This window comes from Globicephala melas, chromosome 6 (assembly GCF_963455315.2).
Source record: "Globicephala melas chromosome 6, mGloMel1.2, whole genome shotgun sequence".
In the NCBI taxonomy this organism is placed as follows: Eukaryota; Metazoa; Chordata; class Mammalia; order Artiodactyla; family Delphinidae; genus Globicephala; species Globicephala melas.
In genome coordinates this window covers 66,612,044-66,637,135 of record NC_083319.1, presented here as the reverse complement: position 1 = coordinate 66,637,135, position 25,092 = coordinate 66,612,044, and the positions used below count along the sequence as shown (strand labels likewise).

The 25,092-nt window shown below is 33.7% G+C and overlaps 1 protein-coding gene across 4 annotated transcripts in view; it reads right to left on the bottom strand.

Annotated features, from left to right (window-relative positions):
- The window catches only part of CNTLN (centlein), a 331,593-nt gene that overhangs the window by 121,269 nt on the left and 185,232 nt on the right, over positions 1 to 25,092 (bottom strand). For all 4 annotated transcript variants that reach the window (XM_060300962.1, XM_060300963.1, XM_060300964.1 and 1 more), the window contains 3 exons: positions 21,204 to 21,325; positions 19,714 to 19,833; positions 5,880 to 5,980 (listed from right to left, as the gene is read on the bottom strand). In XM_060300962.1, the coding sequence (XP_060156945.1) occupies positions 5,880 to 5,980; positions 19,714 to 19,833; positions 21,204 to 21,325 (343 nt within the window). The remainder of the gene's footprint in view (positions 1 to 5,879; positions 5,981 to 19,713; positions 19,834 to 21,203; positions 21,326 to 25,092) is intronic.

Below are 25,092 nucleotides of genomic sequence, written 5' to 3'. Positions count from 1 at the left end.
CTGTGTTGCAACCCCAAATGAAATAATGAATTTTGATAACAATAACCAATGGATGCTAAAACCAGTAAATGAAACATTGATTGGGAATTTAATAATAGAGGGATTAGGCTGAAACCACCTGAAGTTCCTAATTAATCTTAATATTATTTAAAGTGGGATAAACCAGAAAAAAAAAGAACATGCACCCCAATGTTCACTGCAGCCTATGTACAATAGCCAAGACATGGAAGCAACCTAAATGTCCATCAACGGAGGAATGGACAAAGAAGATGTGGTACATAAATACAGTGGAATATTACTCGGCCATAAAAAAGAATGAAGTAATGCCATTTGCAGCAACACGGATGGACCTAGAGATTATCATATTAAGTAAAGTAAGTCAGACAGAGAAAGACAAATATCATATTACTTATATGTGGAATGTAAAAAAATCATACTAATGAACTTATTTACATAACAGAAACAGAATCACAGACTTCAAAAACAAACTTATGGTTACCAAAGGGAAAAGGTGGGGGGTGATAAATTAGGAGTTTGAGATTAACATTTACACAGTACTATATATAAAACAGATAATCAACAAGGACCTAGTGTTATAGCACAAGGAACTCTACTCAATATTATGTAATAACCTATATGGGAAAAGAATCTGAAAAAAATGGATATATGCATATGTATAACTGAATCACTTTGCTGTACACCTGAAACTAACACAACATTGTAAATCAACTATATTCCAATATAAAATAAAATTTTTTTAAAAACTTAAGTTTCTGTCAATTTACGTCACAGTTATAAGATGTTATATGTAAGTCTCCTAGTAACCACAAAGCAAAAACCTACAAAAAACACATAAAAGATAAACAGACAGGGGGCTTCCCTGGTGGCGCAGTGGTTGAGAGTCCGCCTGCCGATGCAGGGGACACGGGTTCGTGCCCCGGTCCGGGAGGATCCCACATGCCGCGGAGCGGCTGGGCCCGTGAGCCATGGCCGCTGAGCCTGCGCGTCCGGAGCCTGTGCTCCGCAACGGGAGAGGCCACAACAGTGAGAGGCCCGCGTACCGCAAAAAAAAAAAAAAAAGACAGGAATATAAGTATATTTATACCACTAAAGAATGTCATCAAAACAAAAAGGAAGAGAGTAGGAGAAGAATAAAGGAAGCGGGTGGAACTACAAAAACAGCCAGTAAACAATGAACAAAAAAGCAATATGTATATACCTGTCAACAATTATTTTACCTGTAAATGCACTAAATTCTCCAAACAAAAGACACAGAGTAGCTGGATGAATAAAAAACCAAGACCCATCTATATACTGCCTACAAAAGACGCACTTTAGATTTAAAGACACACACAGACTGAACACAAAAGGATTGAAAAAGATATTCCATGCAAATGGAGACCGGAAGAAAGCTGGAGTAGCTACACTTACATCAGGCAAAATAGGCTTTAAGACAAGACTGTCAGAAGAGACAAAGATGGGTATTATATAACGATGAAGAGGTCAGTCCAACAAGAGGATGTAACATTTGTAAATATTCACACACCCAACATAGGAGCACCTAAATATAGAAAGCAAATATTAAGAGACCTAATGGGAGAAACAGACAGACATAGAGTAATTGTTCTGTTCAGATTTTCTATTCCATCATGATTCAGTCTTGGTAGGTGGTATGTTTCTAGGAATTTATCCATTTCTTCTAGGTTGTGGAATTTGTTGGAATATATTTGTTAAAAGTATTTTCCTATGATTCTTTGTATTTCTGTGGTATCAGGTGTAACATCTCCTGTTTCATTTTTTTAATTTTATTTGAGTTCTCTCTCTTTTTTTCTTGGTAAGTATAGCTAAAGGCTTGTCAACATTATTTATCTTTTTAAAGAACCAGCTCTGAATAGATTTATAACTGATAAGGAGATTGAATCAGTAATCAAAAACCTCCCAGCAAACAAAAATCAGATCCAGACGGCTTCATTAATGAATTCTGCCAAATATTTAAGGAAGAATTAATACCAATTCTTCTCAAACTCTTCCAAAATATATAAGAGGAGGGAGCTTTTCCAAGCTCAATTCACAAGGCCAGTATTATCCTGATACCAACACCAGAAAAGTACACCACAAGAAAAGAAAATTATAGGCCAATATCCCTGATGAATATAGATATAATGTCCTCAAAAAAATATCAGTAAACAAAATTCAACAATACACTACAAGGACCATACGCTAAGATCAAGTGGGATTTATTCCAGCAATGCAAGGATGGGTTAACATCTGTAAATCAGTCAATGTGATACACCACATTACAAAAAGAAGGATAAAAATCATATGATCATCTCAACAGATGTAGGAATATCTTTTGACTATATTCAACATCCTTTCATGGTTAAAACCCTCAACAAACTGGGTACAGAGGGAATCTATCTCTACATAATGAGGGCCATATATGACAAGCCCACAGCTAATATCATACTCAGTGGTGAAAAGCTGGAAGCTTTTCCTCTAAGATCGGGAACAAGATAAAATGCCCATTCTCACCACTTTTATTCAACATAGTATTGGAAGTCCTAGCCAGCCACTTAAGCAAGAAAAATAAATAAAAGGCATCCAACTGGAAAGGAAGAACTAAAACTGTCACTATTTGCAGATGACATGATATTGAAAACCCTAATGACTCCATCAAAAACTGTCAGAACTGCTAATAACTGTAAGAACTAACAAATTCAGTAAATTTGCAGGATACAAAATCAATATACAAAAAGCTGTTCTATTTCTTTATACTCACAATGAACTATCAGAGAAAAATTAAGAAAACAATCCCTAGGAATAAATTTAACCAAGGAGGTGAAAGACCTGTGTATTGAAAACTAAAAGACATTAATGAAAGAAACTGAAGAAGACAAAAATAAATGGAAAGATATTTCATGCTCATTGATTGAAAGAACCAATATTGTTAAAATGTCTATACAACCCAAAGCAAACTACAGATTCAATGCAATCCTTATTAAAATTCCAATGGCATTTTTCAAAAGAAAACACAAATTCAAATAACCCTAAAATCTGATGGAACCACAAAGTACCCCAAATAGTCAAAGCAATGTGAGAAAGAAGAAAAGTTGGAGGCATCACGTACGCCCTGATTTCAAACTATATTACAAAGCTAATATTTAAAACAGTATAGTACTGGCATAAAATAGGCGCATACATCAATGGAACAGAATAGAGCCCAGATATAAAAACAAGCTTATATGGTCAATTAATTTACAACAAAGGAGGCAAGAATATACAATAGGGAAAGGACAGTCTCTTCATTAAATGGTGTTGGGAAAACTGGACAGCCACAAGCAAAAGAATGAAACTGGACTACTATCTTATACCATATACAAAAATTCACTCAAAATGTATTAAAGGCTTGAACATAAGATCTGAAACCCTAAAATTCCCAGAAGAAAACAGAGGCAGTAAGCTCCTTGACCTAGATCTTGGGGATGATTTTTTGAATCTGACATCAAAAGCAAAAGCAACAATAGTAAAAATGAATAAGTTGGACTACATCATACTAAACATCTTCTGCACAGCAAAGGACACCATAAACAAAATAAAAAAGCAACCTACTGAATGGGAGAAACTATTTGCAAATCATATATCTGATAATGGGCCAATATCCAAATGTATTTTAAAAACTCATATAATGCAATAACAAAAAAACAAACAATTCAATTTAAAAGTGGGCAGAAGATCTAAATGGACATTTTTCCAAAGAAGACATACAGGTCTAACTTGTTTTATTGTACTTTGCTTTACTGTTCTTTGCAGATATTGTGTTTTTCTACTAATTGAGTGTTTGTGGCAACCCTCTGTCAACCAAGTCTATTGGTGCCATTTCCAACAGCATTTGGTCATTTTGTGTCTCTGTGTCACATTTTGGTAATTCTCCTAATATTTCAAACCCTCCTCCAGCAAAAAAGACTATGATCCACTGAAAACTCAGATGATGGTTAGCATTTTTTAGCAATGAAGTATTTTTTAATTAAGGTAGGTACATTCATTTTTTAGACATAATGCTATTGCACACTTAACAAACTACGATATAGTGTAAATATAATTTTTATGTGCCCTGGGAAACCAATAAAATCACGTGACTCACTTTATAGCAATATTCGCTTTATTGTGGTGGTCTGGAAAAAAACTCCGCAGAATCTCCTAGATATGCCTGTACAGATGGCTAACAGATATGTGAAAAGATGCTCAACATCATTAATCATGAGGGAACTACAAATCAAAACCACACTGAGATATCATCTCATACCTTTTAGAATGGCTGTTGTCAAAAAGACAAGAAGTAACAAATCTTGGTGAGAATGCAGAGAAAAGAGAACCCTTGTGCACTATCGGTGGGAATGTAAATGGGTGCATCCACTTTGTAAAACAACGTGGAGGTTCCTCAAAAAGATAAAAATAGAACTACCATATGATCCAGCAATTTCTGGGTATTTATCCAAAGAAAATGAAAACACTAACGTGAAAAGATATATGCACCCCAATGTTCACTGCAGCATTATTTACAGTAGTCAAGATATGGAAATAACCTAGGTGTCCATTGATGGATGATAGGATAAAGAAATTGTGATACATATATACATATACACAATGGATATTATTCAGCCATAAAAAATAATGACATCTTGCCATTTGTGACAACATGGATGGGCCTCACAGACATTATGATAAATGAAATAAGTCAGAGAGAGAAAAACAAATACCATATGATGCCTTTCATATGTGGAATCTAAACAAACAAAGAAACAAAGAAAAAAGCTCAGAAACACAGAGAACAGATTGGTAGTGGCCAGAGGTGATAAAAGAAATGGGTGAAGGGAGTCAAAAGGTAAAAAGAAAAAAGAATAATAAAAAAAAAAGGCCCCATCAGCTTTTCACCCAATGGTCTTAGTAGTCATTAATGATCATTGCCTTGATCTATGGAAAAAAAAAGAACTCAATGAAGGAGTAGCATAAAATATGATATAAATCAATAGTGTAAAATAGAAGGATTCAAATACTGGCCTTGACAAGTTCACTAGTAAACTAAATAAGAGCAACTGGAACAACAAAGTAATTGGGACAACTTCCAGATGAGTGATATATAAAAATTTAAATATTACATACAAATTATTAAGTATAAATTATTAATTGAATTATTAAGTATAAATTGTCAACACCTAAAAAGCACAGTGGTAACAATTAAGCTGTAGCAAGGTCAAATAAGAAGAAATTCTATCATATCAACCTTATTTACTTTTTTTAATGAGGTATCTGAGGAGGGACTGAAGTCATATTGTAACTATAGTAATCCTGATTTTAACAAAGGAATAATCTTGTAATTGAAACAGATACATCCCCTTTTACTCAACACTCTCAGGCTAGGGGTCAGGCAGGTTTCAGATTTGCAGATCTCCAAGTTTCCTTCTACCTCTAAGATTGTGATTCCAGGTGAGAACTAAATGACTTCCAGAAAAGTGTAATGTCATATAAAAATATAAATGAATTATTGATAGTTAACTACCTCTATATTATCAATAACTCTATATTACCTATAAAACTTTGGACAAACGCACCTAGTAAAACTTTGTCAATGAATAGTAAAAATGAATATTTTCTCCTTATCAAATATTTCTTTAAAATTTTTAATAAATTATAAAGCTGACTTTTAAGTGTTCTATTTGATTTTCTCATGAAAGGTGAAAATGTTAATGAGATATGAATGAGTAAAGCAGTGGAAAGAGGGGGAACAGGGTGAGAGTCTTAGAAGAAAATGAAAGTAAAACATAAAGAACTGGATAATTTTAAACTGCTTACATTAAACATTTATCCTCACAAAAAATTACCTTCTCTTCTCTCTGCCATAAATGTATTCAATTCTTGTATTGTTGCTTTATCAACAGACATATGTACCTTAAGTTTATCCAATTCTTCTTGAAGATTCATCCTATGAAAATTAACACAATAAACAAGTATTTTAATTGTGTAAGTTAAGGAATAATATAGCAAACATATAAAAGCGGCAAAAATATTTTAAAAATACATGAATTAGACAGTAGTAAAATAAAAGCTAGAGTATATTAATATTAACAAATCCTAACAATTAAAATTGAATTTTAATGAGCATCTGGAAGGTAAAATGTTTCGACTAATTTTTAACTTTGTCTAAATAAACATGCTAAATAGGTAAAACATAAACTGTATAATTAAAAAAATCATCTATCGAGTTACCAGATCATTTTCTAACAGATACGCTATGTAAAATAATAAAATTGTTAATACATATCACTGCAAGCCAAGAGAGTAAATCTCTAGATGCCAAGTAAAGACAAAAAACCCTCACTAGTAAAATGGAATTGAGCTACCATGACAAGAGACCTGGATCAAATACTGCCCATGGAGACTTCAGACCTTGAGACCCGAGTGGAGATGAAAGTTTATATGCAAGGCCCTTCAGGGCTGAGAGACAAAACTGGACTAACTGCAGAAAGCTGGGAGACAAAATTTTGCTGAATGAATACCTGAATATCTGGGCTCATCTGGTTGAAGTTCCATTAAAAAGAGGCTTCTTGCCCTAGTCTGAGAGCAAGACAGAGTCAACCATGTGAGATTAGGATCCTAAGTCTATATTACTGGTTTCAAAATTGAGCCATTATACATTTGCAGAGAACTGAAGAAATGACAGCAATGTAAAAACTGGTTTATGCCCATGTACACTGGAGAGTTCAGGCAGACACAATCATCCACTGAAGAGAGGTGTCTACAACTGAGAGAATGGACAGGAGGAAAACCACCACAGAAAATAATTCTCAAGGAAGTCAGGTTTGCAGAGAAGAATAAATATGAATACGCTCAAAGCCATGAATGACAGTCTAAATATCACCCCATTCAAAGTGGGAGAATGTACAGCAAGGAAAAAAAATAATAGAATAATTCAAAATGAGTTCTTACAAAATTAGAGTTTTTAAAATGGTGATAAAAAGGAAAAAGAGGTGATAAACATATATTAAAAAGAACAGGGGTTTATGATACAAGAGAAGACAAATAAGAAAAAGAACCAAATACTATATCTAGAAATGCTAATAAATAAAACAACTAAAGGTAGTAATAGCAACATAATAATTGAAATTTAAAACTCAGTGGATGGGTTAAATAGCACACAGACAAAGCTAATGAAAATTTGTAAAATTAAAGACAACACAAAGAAACAAACAGAAAGAAATAGTAACTATATATAAAGTGTGTTGGAATGAGAAGGCCAGAAAGCATCTAGTAGAAATAATTCAAAGAGAGAATTAAGAAAATGGAGAGAAAACAATATTAAGAAAATGGGGAGAATTAAGAAAATGGGGAGAAAACATACAATGACTGAAAGTTGAGAACCGATGAAAAAGATTAATTAACAGATTAAGAGAGTATCAAAAATTGAAAACAGAATTAATAAAACTATATTCACACTAGAAACATACTGAAACTTCTGAAGGACACCATACTGAAGGACACCAAAGAAAAGGAGACAACTCTAAAATCAAAAGATTGAGAAAAAAATCAACTAACAAAGAACTCAGGAATGGCAGTAGACTTCTGATATCACAAGAAAAGTCAGATGGAAAATAAGTAATGTTTTACACATTCCATGGTTTACTATTCATAGATCCTAGACGAAAGAACTATTAAAGAATAGATTTTTAGGAAGAAAACAAACTCAAAAGCAATGTATGAAACAAAATAGGGAATGATGATGAAAGACGTGTAAATGTGTACATGGAAGTAAGCAAATATTTATTAAGCAAAGCAATCATAATACCTAAGTGAAGGTAGAACTAAAATTCTGAACAACAAAATGATGTTAGGTGAAGGAAAGGATCAGAGTTAAAGCATTTTAAGATCTTTGTATTGTTAAAGGAGAACAGAGGTAGACTGACAAACTTCAGACGGTCAATAAATGATCCATGTTAAAATTTCAAGAAAAAACATTTAAAGAATGGAAAACACATCAAAAATTTACAAACCAGAAGAGGACAAAAAAAGAAATTAAAAATGTAATCACAATGAAAAATAAAATATACACTAAGAAAAAAAAATATTAAGGATAAATATGGTCATTACATAATAGTCAAATAAATGATTTACCAGGAAGATATAACAGTTCTAAACTTTTATGTACTCAACAAAATAATAAATACAATTCTTATAATAATTCAAATAAAAAGGTACATAAAGTTAAAAAAACAAAACAAGTAGTTTACTTCTTGAAAAAATTGATGTTTACAGTTTGATACATATAGTTATATTCTTGTTCAAATAAACATAAATACACACATATAAAGAGTTTATAAATTGGGATCTTATACATTTGCAACTTAGGTTACAGATTGATGGGAAGGGTACACATACATGCACACATACATACCCATCTACAAAGTGATTAAGTCTAAATTAGGGTTTTGCTTTGTTTTGCTAAGAACATAGAACATAATGTAGCAAGATGGCCCCACGAAGAAAAAGCAGATGTAGCTCATCTCAACTTAGTTTTCCTTGGCTCTCAGATCACTAATCCAGTGGAACACAGGGCTACAGTTGTTAGAAACGTTACTTCATGCTTCTTTAGAGGTATTCCATGCTTACAGTTTGGCTTTTTTTAGGAAGAATTCACACAGTCCCTACATTTACTATGATGCATTTGTAAACATTAGGGACCACCTTGTTCTTGAGTCAACCCAGGCACCAACAAACCACATCTTGATGGGTGTTGGGAAAGTGGCTGACTTCCAAAGAGTCAGTGCTCAAGCACCCCCATACAGGGTGGGCACTGGCTGCTTACTGACTCTCATTCATTACCCATTTATTATGGCGTTTCTGATACTCTGTTTGGTATGGGAACCACAATTCAAAATCTACTTCTTACTGGACAAATTATATGAGATGACTGTATTCAGAAGCTGGTCAATAGGCTACAAAGAGCCGTGATCCCTGAGAGAAAGGAAACCAACAAAGAGCCCTAAGGATAGTTCAGATTTCGGCCAGGAGGCACTTGCCAGATCATGATGTAGGGAGAGGGGGTCTTCACTGAGTTGAAGAAAAAGAGACTGGAGTTTGGGAAAGCTGAAATGTTTGGAATTTGTAAAGCACTGTACTCAGAGAGAAGGAAGCTACAAAAAGAAGGAACTGCAGAAATCTGCATAAGAACTCATTTGAGTCTGTGGCTGAATATTTTGTTGAAACTCACTAAGGCAAGCAGAGAACAACCAGAGCTATAAACAGAACTATTCCCAGAGCTCTTATGGACTGGGAGACATTTGAACTCTCACCAGCTAGAAAGAAGAATCTTGTTGACCACCAGGGCTACTCAACAAAGAACCCAAAAGGATCATTCTAATGAATAGGGATAAAAAAGGCTCTGGTAAAGGATATGCCAAAGATGATGGTACTAGGATGTGGGGCTTTGGGGAGGTGCTTAGGTCATGAGAGTGGGGCCCTCATGAATGGGATTAGTAGTGAAAGCCCAGAGAGTTCCCTCACCCCTCTATAGTGTGAGGATAAGACAAGAAGTCTGCAACCTGGAGGAAGACCCTCACCAGTCCATGCTGGCATCCTGGTCTCAGACTTCCAGCCTCCAGAACTGTGAGAAATTAATTTCTGTTGTTTATAAGCTACTCAGTCTGTGTTATTTTGTTATAGTAGACCAAATGGACTAAGACATATGACCTCAAAAAATAAATACCATATGTATATGATCTCATATGTATGAAAAACATTTAAGGTATCAACATCAAAAATTAATCTCTGGAGTTAGAAAATAAAACTCAAAAATAAAGACTTGCCATTTACTTCAGTGAAATGTCTATCAATAAATACAAAATGATATTTTTTCTTAACTAACAATCTTGTTAACTGTTCAGCAAAATACAATGAAAATACAACAAAAATATTACTATAGTCTACCAAAAGGTAGAAACAACCCAAATATCTATCAACAGATGAATCGATAAACAAAACATGGTATATACATACAGAGTAATATTACTCAGCCTTAAAAAGAAAAGAAATTCTGACACAAGCTACAACATGGAAAACCTTAAAGATATTATCACAAATGAAATAAACCAGACACAAAAAGAAAAATGACTCCACTAATCTGAGATACTTAGAATAGGCAAATTCATAGAGACAGAAAAAAGAAAGAGGTGCTGAGGGAAGGGGAAATGGGGAGTTATTATTTAATTGGTACAGAGTTACAATTTGAGAAGATAAAAAAAGTTCTGACGATGGATGGCAGTGATGGCAGTACAACAATGTGAGTGTATTTAATGGCACTGAACTTTATACCTAAAAATGGTTACAATGGTAAATTTTTACGTTTTGTATATTTTACTGCAATAAAAATATATTATATCTTCCATGATTTAGGTTGATTATACAGAAAACAAAAGTACAAACCATTTCTATATTTTAGCCAGATGGAAGGGAAGGAAAGAGAAAGAAGAGGAAAAAATGGAAAGAACCCACTGTACAGCATGTTAAATGTACTAATAAATGCCACTGAATTGTATGCTTTAAAATAAAACTAATATGTAATTTGTACATTGTTAATGGTTATCCAAAAATACATTTGTTTTCAAAATATGTTATGATTAGCAGACATTTTTTGGCTAGGAATTTTATTTCCAAATCATGTTAGAGAAATGCAGTTCCTAAAATCTTCATTTCTACATACAGAAAAAAAAATATTCTTGCTTAGGAAGACAGGGAGTTGCTTTGCAGAAGAAAAAAATAGCCAAAATTTCCTACCATGATACTTTGATTTTAACTCCTCAAGAAATTATTATTGAATTTTATAAAATATTCTGTGAAATTACAACCTACATATATTTAATATTAAACCTAAGAGAGACAAAAGTACTCCATCCTGCGTTATGCCATTGATCTACAGCTTGTTTAGTTTTCATCATTAAAAACAATGATCAAAAGATCACTGAAATAAAGACTTTAGTTATTATTTAGAGGGTAAAATTCCCTATATCTATAAAACAAGTTTTTAATCACAAATTCTAAACTCCTTTATAATTGACCCCCAACTCTAACTACCTTCATCGACAAGTTCACTACTCAGCATCAACTAGGAAAAATATCAGTAATTCTTTGCAAATATTTTGCATTTCCATACAGAAGTTAGAAATATTTGTGATGTGGAATCATTAAGATTTGGTATGGACTGTTATAAGGAGGTCAGATAGAAGAGTAAATCAATTATAATCCCCTAGGTTTCTGGTTTGAGCAAATGGACAAATCATAATGCCATTTTCCCTGTTTTATGCCAATACTATTCCCTTATTAAAAGTTCTTATCATAATTTGCTTGTTTTCCCTGCTAAGCTGTGAGATCCTGACAAAAAGGGTGGCATATTATTTCTCTTTGTGTACCGGTGTCTAGCAGAGTGCCTAGCTACAGCATTTTATACAGACTACAGATTAGTATTAAAAGACCAAAACTACCCCACCTACAGCAAGCTCCTGATTTATTTAGCCAAGGATACAGAAAACATACAGTGAATGTCTGCACACCTTCCCTTGACTTCTAGGGTTCCTATCATAGACAAGCTGGATTTGCTGTATAATAAAAGCTTAATACCCTGTGGCACGTGAGCCCCTTTTATAGTTTTATATCACTACTCAGAAATAATGTACACAAATACTTATATACTAATGTTTTTATTTAGCAGCATGTTAATATGACTTTGTTGGTTAATAAATCTAACTTGGTGTCAGTAAGGCAACATCCTCAACTAAGTGAAAAAGCTATGAGCCTACCGGCATTTCTGAAAGCTTTCCTTGCCTCTTTCTATCTAGCATACCAAAGAGTGGTTTCACCTCATCAGCACACGGCAGCTGCCCCTAGAATAAACCTCGTTAGAGTTTGAAATTAGTACTCTTCAGTACAACATTGCGTATTCAGTTCCTAGCTTAGTGCCTAGTTCTAAATTATATTGTTTAAATATTGAATGCATAAATAAATGAAGATATGAGTATTTGTTAGATAAATATCGAAGGAACCAGCCAATTTATTAGTTCATACGTTAATAAGTTCTTAGTCTTTTAAGATATCATTATGATATAATAAGTAGATGTATTTTATAAATCTAAATGAATTATTATAGGAACTATATTCCATGAAAATTTCTCAAGCCCTCAGATTTCCAAACTACAGCCCCAACAAATAACTCTGACCATACTCAGTGGTAAAAACACCTGTAATATAGGTCAGTGGTAGTGTCATTTTAAATTATATTTTAAAACCTGATTTGGAGTTGCCACACAATTTTTTTTATTAGGATTTTGAAAAGTTAACTCAACTTTTACGAATGGATTGGATTTACAGTTGCCACAGAATTTTTTATCAGGGTCTTGAAAAATTAACTCAATTTTTAAGATTGCTCTTAGAAGTACTATTCAAATTTGTCTTAAAAGTAGTTTTAGTAGACATCTTCTTTTAATGTTTTCTAGCCTTATATTTTAAAGATAGCTATTACTGTATAAATAGGGATAAATCTTACTCCTTAAACATCAGGACTGAGTATTATTAAACTAGATCCTGCTGTATGCCACAAAAATAAGAGTGCCTGGTCTATAGAAAAAACAGCTGAAACTTCTTGTTGCTGACAGGGGGTAGACGTATTTATCCCTATTCTTTCCATTAATTAAATATAAAAACCCTGAACACAATACAGGAGGTCCCTGACTTACAATGGTTTGACAATGACTTTTCAACTTCACAATGGTGCAAAAACAATATGCATTCAGTAAAAACTGTACTTAGAATTTTGATCTTTTCCTGGGCTAGTGATATGCTGTGCAATACTCCTGCATGATGCTCAGCACCTGCAGAGAGCCGCAGCTCCCAGCTAGCCATGAAATCATGAAAGTAAACAGCCATTTACAACTTACAACCATTCTCCACCCATACAACCATTTTGTTTTCCACTTGCAGTACACTAGTCAGTAAATTATATGAGATATTTAACCCTTTATTATAAAATAGGCTCTGTGTGAGATGATTTTGCTCAACTGTAGGCAGATGTAAGTGTTCTGACACATTCAAGGTAAGCTAGGCTAAGATATGATGTCAGGTAGGTTAGGTATATTAAATGTATTTTTAACTTATGATATTTTAAACTTATTATGGGTTTATTGGGACAGAACATCAGCAATAGCTGAGGAAGATCTGTACATAAAACAAATGCAAGAAGACTCTGAAAGGCAAAGAAAAGAAGAAGAATAGGATAGGGACCTTAGGAGTAGAGGAACAGCACAAGAAAAACAACTCACAGTGATAAGTTCCCTGGCTTTCTTCTTTGCTCATAAATATCTGAAACTAAGTACTGGAGAAACTCATGACCCAGAAACGCCAACAGACACAAACAAAATGTCTCAGGGAAAGTCTGCTCTCTCAAGCCAAAGAACCAGGAAAGGGACAGACAGACTAACAGGACAGAAATTTTATTGACAATAACCACCCCTACTCTAGCCATATACCACTAGAGGAAGAAAAACAAAAAAACAGCCTTGGGCTTCCCTGGTGGCGCAGTGGTTGAGAGTCCGCCTGCCGATGCAGGGGACACGGGTTTGTGCCCCTGTCCGGGAGGATCCCGCATGCCGTGGAGCGGCTGGGCCCGTGAGCCATGGCGGCTGGGCCTGTGCGTCCGGAGCCTGTGCTCCACAATGGGAGAGGCCACAACAGTGAGAGGCCCGCGTACCGAAAAAAAAAAAAAACAGCCTTGCTCTCTCTAACAATGAAGGCCAAGTGAGAAGCCTGGACTCCCATGCCCATCAAGTGGTAATGAGACACTCCTTCACACCCGCTTCAATGTAATGTCAGCAGAGGTCAAGTTAGGAGCTAAGACTCCCACCTCTTCCAGGCAGCAATAACGTGACCCTCTCCCTCAGGCATGATGTCATCAGAGATCTGCTAAGTAAAAGATTTAAATAAGATCCAGAGTCTCAAAGCATAATACTCCAATGTCCAAGAGACTACTGAAAATCACTTATCATACCAAGAACAAAGAAAATCTCAACTTGATTGAGAAACCATAACTAAGAAATGATACCACCAAGATAACACACAAGTCAGAATTACTTGATAAGAATTTTAGAGTAGCCATGATTAAAATGCTCCAATGAACGGTTATGAATGATCTTGAAAAAAACAGAAAGTCTCAGCAAATAAATAAGAGAAATAAAGAAGAATCAAGTGGGAATTTTAGAATTAAGAATCACAATAACCAAAAAACAAAACAAAACAAAATAACTTCATTGCATGGGCTAAATAGCAGAGGTGATAGACAAAAGAGGAAAGAATCAGCGAACTTGAAGATAGAATAATAAAAATTACCCAATTTGAACAACAGAGATAAAATAGTCTGAAAAATAAAATGAACAAAGCCGCAGGGACCTGTAGGACAATACTAAAAGATCTAACATTTATGTCAATTGAGTCCCAGAGTAGAAGAAATAGAATGTGGGGCTGAAAGAAGTAGTTGAAAAAATAATGACCAAAATTTCCCAAATTTGACAAAAGGCACATACCTAGAGATTCAAGGAACTTAGAGAATTCACAGAAGAGTAAACCCAAAGAAATTCATGCCAAGACATGTCAAAATGAAACTTTTAAAAAGTAAAGACACAGGAAAAATTCTTGAAAGCAGTTAGAATGATGTATTACTTTTAAGGGAGCAATGATTCAAATAACAGTGTATTTGTCATCAGAAACCACGGAGGCCAGAAAGAAGTGGTACATCCTTCAAGTGCCAAAGAAAAAAACTGCCAACCTAAAATTCTCTATCCAGTGAAAATATCCTTTACGAATGAAGGTGAAGTGAAAACATTTTAGATAAAGGAAAAGTTAGAGAATTTGTTGCCTACCTTAAAAGAAGGTCTAAAGAGAAGCTCTTCAAACAGAAAGAAAATGATAAAAGAAGAAAACTTGGGAAAAGAAAAATATATAATAGGCTACCCTTCCTTTGAAGTTTTAAAATAATATTTGACAGCTGAAGCAAAAATTGTAACATCAACTAATAGGTTTCTCTATGTATTTAGAGACAAAAGTTAAGACAACATATTATAAAGGGAGGAAGGTAAAAGCACACAGATAGAAGTAAGATTGCTACATTCCTGAAGTGGTAAAATGTTGACACCAATAAAGTATAATAAGTTATGTGTGTAAAATACTGAGAGCAAACACTAAAAAAAACCCAAAAAACAAAAACTTATTCAAAGAGATATAATCCAAAACCTTATAGATAAATAAAAATCAATTCTAAAAAAATGTTCAAGTAACACACAGGAAGGGAGGACAAGAGAAACAGAGGAAACAAACAGAAAATATAAATAATAACATAGTAGACTTAGCTGTAACATATCAATAATGCAAGGTATGTCAGCATGTAAAAATGTAAATTATTTCTATACACTAGCAATGTACAAGTAGAAACTAAAACTAAAGTTTATAATATCATTTGTAATAGCTCCAAAAATTAAATACTTTTGTACAAATCTAACAACAGTATTAGACATACAGAATCTGCATGCTAAAACTACAAAACACTGATAAAAGAAAATCTCAACAAATTAAGTATTCATAGAATAGAGGACTCAACATGGTTAATATGTCAATTCTCGCCAAATTAATCTATAGATTTAGCACAATTCCAGTCAAAATTCCCACAAGATTTTGGTAGTTATTGCTATTTTTAAACCTATTTTTATAGGTAAAACTTTTATGGAAAAGCAAAGCGATGAGAAAAGCTAAAACAATTTGAAAAACAATAAAGCTATTTGACTCACACTGAGTTCAAGACTTATTAGAGAGCTACAGAAATCAAGACAGTATGGGGTTCACAAAAGTTTAGGAATTCATATTAATGGAATAAAATAAAGAGTCTTGAAATAGACCGGCAGAAATATAGTCAGCTGATATTTGGCAGTTACAAAGGCAATTTATTGGAGAAGGAATAGTCTTCTCAAAACTGATGTTGATACAATTGGGCATATATCTTTGTAAAAAATGAACTTTAACCTATAACCCACACCTTATACAAAAATTAGCTAAAAAATGGATCATAGAGCTAAATATAAAACTCTTTAGAAGAAAACATAGGCTAAATACTTGTGACGTCAGGTCAGAAAAATAGTTATTAGGTATGACATCAAAGCCATAATCCATAAAAGAAAAAAATTGGTAAGTTGGACTTTATCAAAATTAAAATTTTGTCATGCAAAAGACATTGTTCAGGGAATGAAAAGGCAATCTACAGACTGGGAGTAAATATTTTCAAATCATATATTTGATTAAGTTCTTGCATACAGAATATATAAAGAACAAGTATTATTTAATTAGTTTAATAACCAATCAATCTTTTAAAAATGAGCTAAAGAGTTGAAGAGACACTCGTAAAAGAAGATATAAAGACAGCAAATAAGCACGTGAAAAGATCATTACCATGAGCCATTAGGGAAATGCAAATTAATATTACAATAGAATACCAATACACACTTACGGGAATGGTCTTAAAAAAAATGGCAACACCAAGTGTTGACAAGAATGTGGAGCAACTGGCTCATATGAATTCCTGGTAGGAATAAGAATGGTATAGCCACTCTGGAAAACAGTTTGACAGTTTCTTACAGAGTTATACATACGTTGACCATACACACAGCAGTTCTACTCCTGGGTATCTACCTTAAAGAATTAAAAAGTTATGTTCACACAAAAATCTATGTATAGGACTTCCCTGGCAGTCCAGTGGTTAAGACTCCCTACTTCCAACACAGGGGCCGCGGGTTCAATCCCTGGTCGGGGAACTAGGATCTCCTGGGACACGTGGCGCAGGGAAAAAAAAAAAAAAACTATGTATACCAAAAAACTATACATAGTTGCGAAAAACTAGAAAAGACCCAAAAATTCTTCAGGAGACAGACAGACAAACTGTGGTACATCTATACAATGGAATACCATCTAGCAGAAAAAGGAACGAACTGGACAAACCGACATGAATGAATCTCGAAGGCATTATGCCAAATGAAAGAAGCCAGTCTCAAAAAGTTACAGCTTATATGATTCCATGCATATAACATTCTGAAAAAAGGCAAAGCTATAGGGAGGAAGAACAAATCAGTGGTTGCCAGGTTCTAGGGATGGTGGGAGGATGTGACTACAAGTGGGTAGGACAAGGACATTTTTTGAGATGATGGAACTAGTTTGTATCCTGATTGTGGTAATAGTTACTTGAATCTATTGTGCATGTTATAGATATATGTAATATATCTATAACACTATACGTGCTACAACTCAAAAAACTGTATGCTAAAATGTACTATATATAAATAAAAAAAAATTCTGTCATCAGTAAACAAACTTCAATGAATAAAAAGACATGTTTCCTTTCTTATTGTTTCATCATGATATTTCTAGTTTAATTTTTAACATTATATTTCATTAGAACGTTCCCAAGAAAACTCCGAGAGTAGGAAGTTTGTCTGATGTTCTCATTTCATTCACCTAGCAGAATGCCTGTCACACAGCAGTAACTCAAACACATTTCTTAACTGAATAAATGTTTCACAAAATAATCCACCCCCCAAAACATTATTATATGACTTAAAGTTTATATCAATTATTTAGCACTCTTCAAGGTTATCACCTCAAACTTCACTATTATTTAATAAATTAAAACTGATATGAAAAATAAATATTTTTCAAATGGCTATCACATTAATAAATTTAAATGAATTTCAGGGGGAAAAAAATCCACACTTTTAATGACTCTTAGCATCTAATTTACAGAGCTACTTGTAACATACGCATACTGCTGGGTGAACAGACCAGGGTTCTAACCGTTCCCGAACTTCCTTAAAAAGGCTTTATTATTTTTTCTTTAGTTCTATTTCATTAATGAGCAAAATAAACCTCAAATAAACACCACTTACAACTAACCTCTGCTTGAATTTTTTTTGAATAGATTAGATCTTGCAACTAGTTAATTAGGTTTCTCACCTATTTCGTCCAAAATTAACTTTTGTATTTGGAGACAAAAAGATCACTAAAGATTATCAGAGAAAGTACAAATACATGCTACACCACAGATAAACCCTATGAAAATATTATGTTAAGTGAAAGAAGCTAGTCACAAAGAACCACATATTATATGACTCCATTTATATGAAATGTCCAGAATAGGTAAATCTATACCCACAGAAAGCAGATTAGTGGTTAGCTAAGGGGTGGAGAGCAGTGGAAGAATTAATGGAGGTAACAGGTAAACTGTGTGGGGCTTTTTTGGGGGAGTAGGTAATGAAATTGTTCTAAAATTTATTGTGATGATGGGTGCACAACTCTTCGAATATTCTAAAAACCACTGACTTGTTCACTTTATATGGTGAATTACATGGCTTGTGAATTATATCTCAACAAAGTTATCAAAAATTATCAGGGAATATATTTGGGACAAATCTATAAAATCTACAAAAATTTTCAAGATAAGAAACTTTATTATCAGCATCAAACATTTAATACTAATAGAACGTAGTATACTTTGAGGTAATTGGAAGTATACATTTAAATGTATACTGATATGATCATTTCTTCAAAAGTTTAGCATTGCATGGAAAAGGTGGTAATCTAAAGCTACATGTGTTATTATATAGTATGCAAAATAAGATTCTAATTTACAGCTATGAAAATTCAATAATATTTAATCACATTATGCCACATGATACTAAATTCTAGTAATCTAAAAGATATCCAGCCTTCAAAAAAATTCCATGGTCTGAGTGTAAAAAATTTAACTCTAAATGAAGAAATAGTTAAGTAGCAAGAGGCTAATTGTGCTGGTCTAACTCCTTTCTGTTAAAAAAAAAAAAAGTGTCCTTTCTTTGCCAAGCTGAATATAATACCTTGTGAATTATAAGATCAAGGAAGCAAGCTGTATGTTTTCTAAAATATGAGTATCCTTCATCAAGTTTTATACTTAGGGCAGCTAAAAGACCTATGTGGAGGGATCAGCATTAAGCCCAAAGGACAGGCAGTGCACAGCAATAAAGAAAGCAATTCCCTCGTGTCTTTTGCAGGTCACCGCCAAGGACCATGTTAGCAGATCCATACCAGACCTTTAACAGGCAGTTCTGCTGCTACCAGTAATTAGCTTGGACAGCTCTAGCTCCAAGAGTAGCAGCAAGGCTACACCATAATGAGCTCAGCTGGGATTAGCAGGACAGGGCAGGGAACCAAGAGAGCTCAGGCATTCTGCATTGCGTATGTATCTAGGAGATCAAACAAGGATGCCTGGCTAGGTTATCCCCTCTCCACCTCATTCCAAAAATGAAGCACGGCAGTGTCTAAAATACAGGCTAATGAAGAGCGACACCTCCAACAGATGAGAGCCACATTAATTAACACAATCCCTAGATCATATTATACAGTTTCAGCTAGAGCTAGCAAATGTGCAACTTGTTATTGCATTATACATATATATATTTTAAAAGCTAATCTTTTTTTCTCACTTTTACAGGCAAACCAGATTATTTCATTTTCCAAGTTTTATAAGGAATTTCTCTCATGGCCTTTCAGACACAAAGAATTTCTCTCAAATGTTTATCTAAGTAGACATTGTTACAAAAAGAAACTCACTTTTGAATCATTAGCTCCTGGTTCTCCCTTTTGAAATAGGCCAGTTCATTCCATACAGCATCAGAATCTTCTTGTCGAAGTTTTTGGGGATCTGCTCTCTTTATTTTCCTGATTTCCATCCTATTTTTAAAATGAAATTGCTTTCTTACTTAACATGTTCAAAGTGTAATAAAAATTCATTTATACATTCCATAAAATTTAAAAATATCTATTGACCAAATTTCTAAATCAAGTTCACTATGCAATGAATTTCCTAAAACCTAAGTATGTAGAAATTAAAATCCTAGATCATGATTTCCTAAAAAGCTAAACTGCTGCTATGGAAAGCAAACTTTTAAGCAAACACATGATATTCTCAGGTCTATTTCTCTCATTCATTCTACTAGTAATAAAACATACATTGCAGAAATGTCACAGTTTCAAAAAAGGACTATAAGCAATCAACACAACTAGAATTTGCTGTCAACCAATCTGAATGTGGTTTATGTGCTCTACCTTAAAACAAGCAGTTATCAGTGAATATCAGAATATCAGATAGTTAGCAAGTAGTCTTCAAACTTCCAGTGACTACTAAAAAGTGAGGTAAGCAGAGGCTAAATCCAGGACAAATAGATTTATCATTGCTTTACTGAAAAGCAATATGAAACACTTTCTGTTCTTCAAAGGAAAAATCAGATGTGACAATTACCTATAAAACATGCCAAATGCCCTTTACGTTTTCATTTTCTGTACCTAAAACAAACTGTTCATTTTTCTTTTGTAAAAGTGCAGTACTGGCTAATTTAGAAACTATTTCTCTGTAGAACAGACCAATGTGTATCATCAACATTGCCCTAAAGGATCCATCTCAAAAGATAAGAGGGTAGTAGATTTTCTGTACTCATTCAGTCCTTTGCCCTCTGTTGATACTGTTAACAGGGGAGCCATTTACGACTAACCAAGATCTGAACACCTGTTCAGAGCAATTGAACTGAGACTGCCAATTCATTCAGATAAGCTGCAGAACAAACTGATGGATAGAAAAGATTTTCAAATTGCATATCAGGTTGAAGTAGTTTTAAGATAGTTAACTATATATGTGAATTTCCTATTTCTCATGTCTTTCAAATAAAACTTAAATACTTCTTGAGTTATATATATTGTAACACCAGTATTTTATTTATTTATTTAAAGTAGTTTTTCAATCATATGGATTTGAACTATTTTTGTTTTGTTATATACTTTTAAGTTACTCTATATATATTAAAAATATATACAATCATTCATAATCACCTATGCTAATTATTTCTGCAAATGATAGGAAAATCTATAGTTATTGCTAAGATATTTCTATTTTCACTTATTATATTCTCTATTTTAAAATCCTCAATAAAGATCTGACTACCAAATAATTTCTTTAAAATCAAACAAAAGCCATTAAATCACCTATATGATGCTACTCAGTTCCATTTAATATTTAGGGAAATGGCTTTATGAGCTATGTAACTCACATGCCACTGCCTTCTTCCCACTGTTTTAATTGCTCTTTTACTGCTCTGTAGTTGGTCTGTAACATCTGTAGCCTTTCCTTGTGTTTTTCATGGGCATCTCTTAGCTCATCATTTTCTTGGCTCTGTAAAACCCAAAACAGCAAGTATACAAGTCTGAACAAAGTATTAGTATAATGTTACAAATAAAAGGCTACCAATCTAAGTATGAAATTTGAAAGAAAATAGTATGTAAATATGAATTAATTTGTAATACTTACTTAAGCAGAAGAAAAAGAAGAATTCCTAAAGTCACAGAACAGGTTTGCTTGATAAATTTGAGGCACTCATGGCATTTTAAAAAATCACTTAAGTAATCTCAAAATTTTGGCATCAAATTCGTTTCATTCCTTTCCCTTTTGATAATTAGTATATATACATGTATTTATGAACCAATCTTACATATTAAATTTTGTTTTCCAGGATTTGTCCACACATAATGCATCACTATTTTGTTAGTTATAAGTGCACATATAATTAGTGTAAGGACACTAATCATAGTAAGACCATAATCTTAAGAACACTATTTAAATTCATTCAATTTCTTTTACTATAGAATATGGAAAAGAACACAGAAATCTATATTATGACAATTAAACTAAATAAACTAACATATAGGTAAAGCCCCTGGCACTGTGCTTGCCCAATAGAGGCTCAAAGCAAAAGTGAGCTTTTTACTCTGTCCTCTTCCCAAGTATTAACAGTGATGCCCTTATCATTTAGAAGGCAAATGTACTGTTTCATTGACTATCTGTCTCTCATCCCAACAGTGAGTGAATACCTTATAGAGTCTGCATTATTTTACTGCAATTTTACCTGTCTCAACAGTATTTATATGTTGCCATTATACTTTGAATATATATCTAGTAGGAAAACTTCAATAATTCTCTTAAGTAGTTATTAGGACATATTTGAGCCCTGTGTGTACCGAGTAGTATGTATGCCATATGGAAATGGAAGTGCTTGATGAAAAAGCATGAAAACGGCATCACTGACGGGGAAACTAGAATAAATGTTATTCTAAAGAGTTTTAGAAGATATAAATCACAGCCACTGCATAATTACTTGATAAAAAGTAGCATGGTTTAATACTATGGTTAAAAATTCAGGATACAGAATTCAATTTTGTTTGTTTCAATTGGAGAACCATATATTAATAACCTATTATATGCAGGGTGTTAAGTGCTGATAAAAGTTCAACTCCTGCTGCTCAAACTTACTAAATTTTACCTTGACATAGCTGCTTAAATTCAACGTGTCTCAATTTCTCCATCTTCAAAATGAAGCTATTTATGGACTTTCCTGGTGGCACAGTGGTTACGAATCTGCCTGCCAATGCAGGAGACATGGGTTCGACCCCTGGTCCGGGAAGATCCCACATGCTGCGGAGCAACTAAGCCCATGCGCCACAACTACTAAGCCTGCATTCTAAAGTCAGCAAGCCAAAAATATCCCATGGACAGTCACGGAACTAGGTCGATTTATTAGATCATTCAATAAAATATTTACAGAGTAACTTCTATGTATTTTGTAATTAAACTAGCTAAACTAGAGGCTCTAACTTCTGCGTACAAACAAGTCTCAATGACTAAAATATTAGAAAATAGTAAAGTTGCATCAACTGACTTTTCTCAATGATGTTTGTAATTCTACTTCTGAGTTGATAAGAACAGAAATGATTCTTGATCAAATCATCGTTTGCTCAAAGGTTTCTTGACAGTCATAAAGCAAACTAAGAACATGTACACTATTAATAAAACAGTGGCTCAATCTTCAGAGTATGATAGCAAGGTTTCTTAAGTTAAGAAAAAAACATTTATAGAATACCAAGGATTCCATGGATGTCTAATTTCAGCAGAATGTATAAACTTCATGAATTAAAAAGTCAGTTGAAAAGTCAATTGAAAGTCAGTAAAGCAGAGATTCATGGCACTAGTAATCGCAAGGATAGTAAGAATTTCATAAAGCTCTGATGCACTGTTTCCAAATTAAATTTTATAATTCACTACACCCATGAATTCAGGATTTGGAATTGGGTGAGATTTTTATAATAAGAACTTTCATCTCTTCTATTACTATTGACTCTACAACATTGGTTGCCCATCTTGAAAACAGGTACAACTAGCCACAGAAGAGAGCTTAGTAAGACAATATGTTAATGTTTATACAATTATATTTTATTATAATATATAGTATTAGAATAATATGCATGAAGAGCATGTCAATGTATCAAAATTTATGTACATATGTACCATAGGCTCCTGAAATTTCTTTGTTCCTCCCTCCCTCCCTTCAATCCACCTTGGTGATCAACTTGGGACCCTAAAGCTACCTACCATGCCATGATCATGCCTTTTGTCTTTAGTTTAGTGTTTCCAACAGTATCTTCCATGGAGCAACAGTCTTTTGGGAAATCTTAATAGGTATAATCAAGTAAATCTGATAAATAATGTATCTCTACCTTCCTATAGATTCACAATGCACATTGGTATGTTAAAGGATCACAAAAATAGAAAAACGTTAATCCATTGCTCACATATTTAAGCAAGGAACATTTTGTCTGCCATGTTCCCATTAGGTTCTTGAAGAGCAGTATTCAAAAGAATACCAACATGGGAAAGACCATGACAAAAATTCCACGTGTATTAGTGGGGAATGGTCTTCAAAAGGAGCTCCATGATCCCAATGTATTTTAAAAACCATAAGACACTGTTATGTGTTGAAATGAATCTCTCCCTAAAAGATATGTTGGAGTGCTAACCCCATTATCTCAGAATGTGACTTTGTTTGGAGACAGGATCTTTATAGAGATAAACAAGTTAAAATGAGATAGGGTGGGTCCTAATCCAATATGTTTGGTCTTCATAAAAAGGAGAAATTTAGACACAGAGAGAGGCTTGAATAGAGGGAAGGTGATGTGAAGACACAAGGAGAAGGCCATCTATAAGCCAGGGAACACCTGAGACTACCAGTAGCTAGGAGAGATGAATGGAACAGATTTTCCCACACAGACTTCAGAAGGAACTAACCCTGTTGACACCTTGATTTTGGACTTTTCTAGCATCCAGAACTTTGAGACAATACATTTCTGTTCTTTTAAAGCTAGTCAGTTTATGGTAGTTTGTCACAGCAGCCCTAGGAAACTAACACAAACACACCACTAATTCCTATCTTACCTTATACTCACATGTGCTTGAGTAATAGCAATAGCATTAATACTATAGCCTAATAATCAAGAAGATAGAAACAGGTCTTCTGTCTTCACTATATATGAGTTACATTTACTAAAGTCAGGTTGTAAATTTAAAAATGCCCTGGGCCCAACTACTCTCCTTGGAGTTGCTTTAATATACATGTTTTGTTTACCCATTCCTTTTGTTAAATGCTACTGATTAGAGTGCCTTTTTCATTCAGCTATTTTGCTCCTTTAAAATAAGAAATCCTTTCCTACCAAATGATAAAATGCAAAGAAAAAAATTTGCTCCCATTTTTCCCTTATCTTGCAAATCTGTGAAAGAAAACAATCATTTGAAATTCACAATTATCATCAATTAACTTGAAAGAATACAGAAAAAATATAAATGAAAAAGAAATTGTGTGAAAAATAATTTTACTCTAAAAATAAACTTGAGGCCTCATCCAAGAGAGCAGTTATTAGAAAAAAGGAATGAGGAAATAAATTAGTATAATGTTTCTGAGACTCTCTGAAACAAGAAATTTAAGAAGTGGAAGAGAATAGATCTAAAAATGTCTGAATTGCTCTACTCCTTCCTGCCAAAAACAAGGAACTAAAAAAGACTCACAGACTTTTGGGGGCAAATGAGTGGAGTTGCTCTACTACTGAATGGGATAT